At 41.2% G+C, this 7,479-nt stretch overlaps 1 protein-coding gene across 1 annotated transcript; it reads left to right on the forward strand.

Moving 5' to 3' along the window:
- The first annotated feature begins 2,581 nt into the window (after positions 1 to 2,581).
- On the forward strand, positions 2,582 to 5,058 carry LOC307200103 (uncharacterized protein). Its single transcript, XM_079948485.1, has 3 exons — positions 2,582 to 3,077; positions 3,541 to 3,588; positions 4,289 to 5,058. Exons 1-3 carry the CDS (start codon positions 3,023 to 3,025, stop codon positions 4,612 to 4,614), a joined length of 429 nt encoding a protein of 142 aa, XP_079804611.1. The 5' UTR covers positions 2,582 to 3,022; the 3' UTR covers positions 4,615 to 5,058.
- Positions 5,059 to 7,479: the final 2,421 nt, after the last annotated feature.

Consider the following 7,479-nt stretch of genomic DNA (forward strand, 5'->3'; position numbering starts at 1 on the left):
GACAAGCTGAATGTTGAATAAACGTAACCCAAGGATTAATTAGCTAAAGCCTTATGTTAACCAAAAACGAAGAAAGAAAGGCAACACTATCTGGTTAAATATTAAGGAGTCTGTTGTGTGTGCTTTCAGGATCCAGTTGCAGTTTCTCTGCTAACACAACGTAAAGGGGAGGGGGTACAGAGTTGTCAGAAAACCCTTATGTCTGAAGTTTATTAAAAATCATAAGGTAACTTGGAAAGTTCTGGTGTCCACTAAAAAAGAGAGGTGGTTTCTTGCCACCCTCCGATCCATTCACTGTGTAATCCAGTCCAGTCATCCCCAATGCCTTGCTACAGCCCTGCAAATTGTTCATGCTCTGCGCACTAGTCTGACATTTACATAAGTAATTGTTTAGGTTCGCAGTTGCACATTACTAATTTATATCTTGCACAGAGCAAGCTCTGGAGGCAAAAAAAGCAATCTGTTAAGTTATCAGCCCATAACTCTGAGAAAGAAAGAAAGGCAGCAAGACATTTTATCCTCCTAGGAAAACTAATCCCATATGCTGAGTGGAAAAAACAGAAGATGTAAATGCTCGCCGCTTAACAAACGGGTGAGTAAAATTATGAGCCACACTGAAGGCATAAATCTGTACCAACTATCTGTGGAAGGTTTCGGGCAGGGTCTCCTTTTGAGCAAGGGAATAAACGGGGAACCGTTTCACAAAGCTACATTCGGCTTTGGACGGTGTGTGAGGCAATAAAAACAAAGGTGAGAGACCTCATGGACACCTGTGGTTTAGGAGATCGATCCTCTAGGTCTCCTTTGACAAACAACCACTAGCCCTCACTACTGAGGACATGGCCTCTTCTCTGTCATGTGGGTCTACGTAGACCCCAAGGTCTGTACTTGATGAGGGGAGAGGGAGAAAAAATAGACAAGAAATTATCTTATTTTGTTCATGTAATTCTAATTAAGCAATCCCTGGCATGTATGTCCCATCTTCTAATGCAGATTCTCTGTCTTGCCTGTGGTTATTTTTTGCTTCAGTGGCCCCTGCTAAATCATGCCCCTTTCTTTCTCCTGCTCTCACGCACCATCATGTCTTCTATCTTGCCTGGACAGATTCTACAGAATATTTACATTTCCATCTATCTGTGCTGCAAAGGAAGGACTACCATACAAAGGATGCATCATTTAAGGCATGGGTGGGCAAACTAAGGCCCGGGGGGCGAATCCGGCCCAATCGCCTTCTAAATCCGGCCTGCGGACGGTCCAGGAATCAGCGTCTTTTTACATGAGTAGAAATGTGTGCTTTTATTTAAAATGCATCTCTGGGTTATTTGTGGGACATAGGAATTTGTTCATTTTATTTTTTTCAAAATACAGTCCGGCTCCCCACAAGGTCTGAGGGACAGTGGACTGGCCCCCTGCTGGAAAAGGTCGCTGACCCCTGATTTAAAGGATATAAGATTCCTGCCTGCTCCAACAGTTCAAAAATCCATCTACCAGAGCCAGTGTGGTGTAGTGGTTAAGAGCGGTAGACTCGTAATCTGGTGAACCGGGTTCGCTTCCCCGCTCCTCCACATGCAGCTGCTGGGCGACCTTGGGCCAGTCACACTTCTTTGAAGTCTCTCAGCCCCACTCACCTCACAGAGTGTTTGTTGTGGGGGAGGAAGGGAAAGGAGAATGTTAGCCGCTTTGAGACTCCTTAAAGGGAGTGAAAGGCGGGATATCAAATCCAAACTCTTCTTCTTCTTCTTCTACCACACAGCAATATGTTTCAAACAGAGGCCAGCCAGTTGCTTCCAGGAAGCTGCATAAGGATGGTGTAACACAGGGTGGTTGAACCCACAGCCTTTGGGCTGCACGAGGCCTATTTTTTAGCAGTCCTCAGCAACAACGTAAACTATTAGGGGGGGAAATGGAAGTATGATCATCTTTTGATACCTTGAGTACGGTATCAGAAGCAATAGCTTTCAGTGCCAACAGATGGCACTGAAACATGGCATGACTACCGGGGATGCCAACTTCATTAAAATATGGGGGGGGGGGGGCAGGTAAGCCCCATCCCACATAATTGATCCCAAGATGCGGTGCACACACACCATTTGAATGGCAATGCCCATCAACTTGGGGGGAAGCCCCCTCAAACATTTATTGAGGGAGCCAAAGGGACCTCAGCAGCTAGGAGTTGGCTCCTATGATGGCTACATATACGTACGACATCACTTGAATCTTCACCTGCTTTCGCATTTTGTAATTAATTATATATATTCAATTAAATCTATTGTGTATATTCAATATTAACTATATTACAAAAACTTTAATTTATGATACAGAAATTTAATTCAGTGTGTGGGCCAAGGGTTCTGTGCTGAAGTACTCTTGTGGCCCACTAAGTTCTTCTTTTAATCTGAATGCCACCCAGATCACCCCACATCTGTTCATTTGCTCCCAATTTTCCAACAGATTCTGCCCTGGAACAATTCCATTACGCTCATTTAATACCCTCTATATGCTCCATTTCTTCATAATTCACCCAGAAATATTGGAGCCCCTTAGATAAAAAGATCTGGGGCCTGTGCGTCATGGGCCCGGCCCCTCTAGGAACGCCTCAAGTTTGGCAAAGGGTTTGGCAAACATTTCTGCCACGAATGAGATCCTCAAGCCATCACAGTGCTGTGTACACTAGAATTTGCATTGCTCTCCAAAGACATCGCAGAGCATTCTCCAAAGGGCTTTCCTTCATGTTTAAGTAATGTTGTGCAATGTAATGCCAACAGGTGCTTTCCGTGTCGAAAAGAGATCAGAGCTGAAAGTGGCTGGATAGGATTGGTACCGCGAATCTCCTCTCAGCCGGCAGTCTGTAAGCTGAGGCGGCTGTGTAACAGAAGAACAATGTCTGGGAGAACTAGTAGTTGCAAGTTGACTTGACGGCAGTGCTTTGTGAACAGCAGTAGGTAGCTGAAGAAGGCAGCCTTGCGCGCAACTGCATAAATATAACTGGTGGCCATAATATCCTCGAGCAAGAGAGAAAAAGATGCCAAAGAAGAAGAAGAAGGAGAAGTGTGAATTAGAGGTCATTATGGAAGATGGTTTGTATGGAATCACCTGTCTTTGGTCACCATTTCTTGGACCTTGTGGGAAACAACATAGCTTTAAATTCTTACCCAATGCTCAATGAATATGTATTTGAGATTCCTTTGCAAGAAAACGCAAATCAGTACTTTGCACACTGTTAAGAATAGCAAAGCAGGAAAAAATAGAATTATACATGGTTTTAAACTTGATTTGATTTGAACTGATTTTAGAATGAAATGATTTTAGAATGTTATATTATTTTACTGTTGTTAGCCGCTCTGAGCCCGGGTTCGGCTGGGGAGGGCGGGATATAAATAAAATATTTATTATTATTATTATTATTATTATTATTATTATTATTATTATTCTCTCTAGCCCAAAGTTAGGAGATGTTTTCCCCACCCCCTTTTATGAGTTATCAACCATTATTCTGAAGTACTAACAATAAACATGATCATTCCATTTGCTGTTTTGCAGTCGGGATGGAGATAGATGGCCAACTAGAGAGCGACTCAGAAAGTGAAGGTAAATGATAGATTAATAGCAGCTGCCTTTAATGGTATTAAAGAATTTATTTTCCCAAGAATTACATGCAGTGTGTATAAACTGATGCATACAGGCAGTGACATAAGCAATTGTTCAGTAATTGCCAAACATCTGTGTGTGTGTGTGTGTGTGTGTGCTTTCCTTAAAATGGGTGGCTAATCCTTTTCAGCCTGATGGTTTGGGCCAAAAGAGAGACCAAAAGGAACTGGGGGTGGCGGTGGGGTGCGTCCAAAAATGCTCTGGTTTCTCTTCAGATCATATAAATCTTTCGCCTTCCATGAAAATATTTTGGCGTCACACAATTGCAGCTGGGGACTCGTGGGGTGGTCAGTGTAAACATATATATATATTATTAGGGGGGAAATAAGAATTGTAAAATACAGACAAAACAATTTTTGGGCATCATGGCATGATAATGGAAGACCCATAAAGTTTTTTTTGTTTTTGTCTGAATGGAAATGGTTTTTAAACTAAAAACTGGGGTGGAAGGCTCTTGGAAGGCTACAAAAGCACACACCCTTTTAATATTATGGCATAACAAAACTATAGGCATAATCAAAATGACAAATTGGAGGAGCAGAAAAATAAAATTGCAGGTCCAGATGCAGCCCATGGGATTGTTGGAATACTTCTTATTAACTGAAGGGAATTTTATTGAAAACAAGCATTGCTCCCTTAGATACAGATGAGGAAGAGGATGAAACGATAGCCAGAAGGCGGAATACAAAGGAAACTGCTAAGGCAACAAAAAAAGAAAATGAGAGGGATGCTGACGATGAAAGTGAAGAGGATGATGGAGAGAGTTCCAGGAGGAAGAAAACAAATAAAAAGAAAAATCAGAAAGTGGGGGATGATGTTGCTGGAGATGAAGAAAGTGAAATGGAAGAAACAGCAAAAGGCAAGAATAAGGGAGGAAAAACTGTTTCCAGCAAAGAGCAAAAAGATGCTGCAAACAAGAAAACAAAAGGGAAGAAGAAGAAAAAGAAAAATGCAGATGAGAGGTAAAGACCATAAAATATGCTTAAGGACTTTGATATTTGGGCCTTGAGTACAGATAACTATTTACAAAAAGTCTATGCTTTTCTATCAGTTCTGAGTGGCACACAAACATTTAAATCAATGCTTTTCTTAGCAAAATAAACATCTGTGGAGTCCATTGCTTTCCCAGCACCACTTCTGTGTACTCCACGAAGATAAAATGAGATTTAATGATGTGTGCCTTTCAGGAGTAATGCAGATACAGTGGTACATTGGTTCTCAAACTTAATCCATTCTGGAAGTCCGTTCCAAAAACAAAGCGTTCCAAAACCGAGGCTTGCTTTCCCATAGAAAGTAATGCAAAACAGATTAATCTGTTCCAGACTTTTAAAAACAACCCCTAAAACAGCAATTTAACATGAATTTTACTATCTAACGAGACCACTGATCCATAAAGTGAAAGCAATAAACAATGTACCGTACTTTAAAATAAATAAGACAGTATTGTAGATGATAAAAAAATTAAAAATTATTACCTGCACTGATGATAGTCATTGTTTGGATGGGGGGCTTTCAATCAATCAATCAATCAATCAGTAGCTGAACTGGGTTCCACACAATCACAAAAACAAATTAACTGGAAAAGCCTCAAAAACTAAAACGCAAAATAAATAGCAAAAACAAAAGTGTCAAACTTAATCCGTTCCGGAAGTCTGTTTGACTTCTGAAATGTTCGAAAACCAAGGCGCGGCTTCTGATTGGCGCTGGGGCCCCTGAAACAATAGCCGACAACTTTATGGGACGGTGCCCTTCAGCTCTCTATATTGGACAAACAGGACAAACCCTACGTCAAAGGATAAATGGACATAAATCTGACATCAGGAATCACAAGACAGAGAAACCAGTAGGAGAACACTTCAGTCCCCCAGGACATTCTATACAAGATCTCAAAGTAGCTGTCTTATTACAAAAGAATTTCAGAAATAGACTGGAAAGAGAAGTTGCTGGATTGCAATTTATTACCAAACTTAAAACCATGGAGAGACCTGGTCTGAATAGAGATATTGGATTCTTATCTCATTATTGAAATTGAAATACTTTATTGTCACTTGTACACGAGCACCTCCCACTCAGCTCTCTTAGTCTTAATTCCCCTCATTTACTGATGCACACCCACCAAACCCGAAAGTCAGTTGCCCTGTTGTTATCTTTTCATTCAGCAGTCGTAACAGCCCATGGATAGAAGCTGTTCTTTACCCTGTTGGTGCGACTAATCATGCTTCTATATCTTCTGCCTGAGGGCAGGAGATCAAGAAAGTGCTGGCCAGGGTGTGAATCATCTCCGAGAATTTTCCTCACTCTCCTGAGGCAACGTTCTTCCGCTATTTCATCCAGCAGATTCACGGGACAGCCCATAATATCTTGTGCTGTATTCACCACCCTCTGTAGGCACTTCCTATCAGTTGATGTCAAACCATCGTACCACACTGTGATGCAATATGAAAGGACACTTTCTATTGTGGACCGGTAGAAGGAGATCATCAAATATTGATTGACATCTTTCTTTCGCAATACTCTGAGGAGATGGAGTCTCTGTTGGGCTTTCTTAACCACTAAAAAGCTATTTTTAGCCATCTCACCCCTTGCTTTTTCCTGTAAGACCAACTGCAGTCATTAACAGTCGTCAACAGGTTTACCACACCTATCAGCCAATCACCCATTCACACCACCCTTCTGAGTAATACCCCTCCCCACCCTCTCACTATATATAAGGGTCTGGTGACTTCTGTTTCAATGTATCTGAAGAAGTGTGCATGCACACAAAAGCTCATACCAATGACAAACTTAGTTGGTCTCTAAGGTGCTACTAGAAGGAATTTTTTAATTTTGTTTTGACTACAGCAGACCAACATGGCTACCTACCTGTAACCGCATTGAACGTTCAGCTTCTGAAAAACATTCAAAAACTGGAACACTTACTTCTGGGTTTTTGGTGTTTGGGAACCAAGGCATTCGAGAACCAAAGCACCACTGTAGTCTGTTGTGATTTTTGCTATCTAATGAGACCATTGATCCATAAAATGAAAGCAATAATCAATGTACTGTACTATAAAATAAAAAAGACAGTATTGTAGATGATTAAAAAATTTTGAAAAAATTATTACCTGCACTGATGATAGTCATTGTTTGGATGGGGGGCTTTTATGCATTTCCGCAGTCACACAATCAATCAATCAATCAATCAATCAATCAGTAGCTGAACTGGGTTCCACACAGTCACAAAAACAAACTAACCGAAAAAGCCTCAAAATAAATAGCAAAAACAAAAGCACCAAACTTAATTCCATTCCGGAAGTCCGTTTGACTTCCAAAATGTTCGAAAACCAAGGTGCAGCTTCTGATTGGTGCAGGTGCCCTGGAAACAATAGCTGACAGCTGCATTGGACGTTCAGCTTCCGAAAAATGTTCAAAAAACGGAACACTTACTTCTGGGTTTTTGGTGTTTTGGAACTAAGGTGTTTGAGAACCAAGGTACCACTGTAGTCTGTTGTGTATTCAGGCATCAGTGTCCACTTTTCATCCTCATTTCCATCCTTTATCAGTAATGGATAATATTGACCAAGTCACCCAGTATCTTACATCTACCATCACATCACATGTTTATAGCCAAATCACATGTTTACTGAACACACAATAGCCACAAAGTATGTGACACATGCCAAGCTATCCATGGTCAACACCTGTCATCAAATGCAAAGTATTTTTGCACGTGTTACTCCTGTTTTTGCATTGGAACACAAAACACTGGACCCTGTGCATAGCAATGAGTGCACATGGTGAGCTGAATGCATTTGATGAGCTGATACATGCAAGATTCAAAGCACTCACCAC

Source organism: Podarcis cretensis (assembly GCF_951804945.1).
Source record: "Podarcis cretensis genome assembly, chromosome: 12".
In the NCBI taxonomy this organism is placed as follows: domain Eukaryota; kingdom Metazoa; phylum Chordata; class Lepidosauria; order Squamata; family Lacertidae; genus Podarcis; species Podarcis cretensis.

Excerpts from the sequence above, each read along its gene's own strand:
- LOC307200103 (XM_079948485.1), top strand. The coding sequence starts at position 3,023 with ATGCCAAAGAAGAAGAAGAAGGAGAAGTGTGAATTAGAGGTCATTATG. Across the intron at positions 3,078-3,540 it reads AGAGGTCATTATGGAAGATG|TCGGGATGGAGATAGATGGC; the intron begins GTTTGTATGGAA and ends GCTGTTTTGCAG. Across the intron at positions 3,589-4,288 it reads GAGCGACTCAGAAAGTGAAG|ATACAGATGAGGAAGAGGAT; the intron begins GTAAATGATAGA and ends TTGCTCCCTTAG.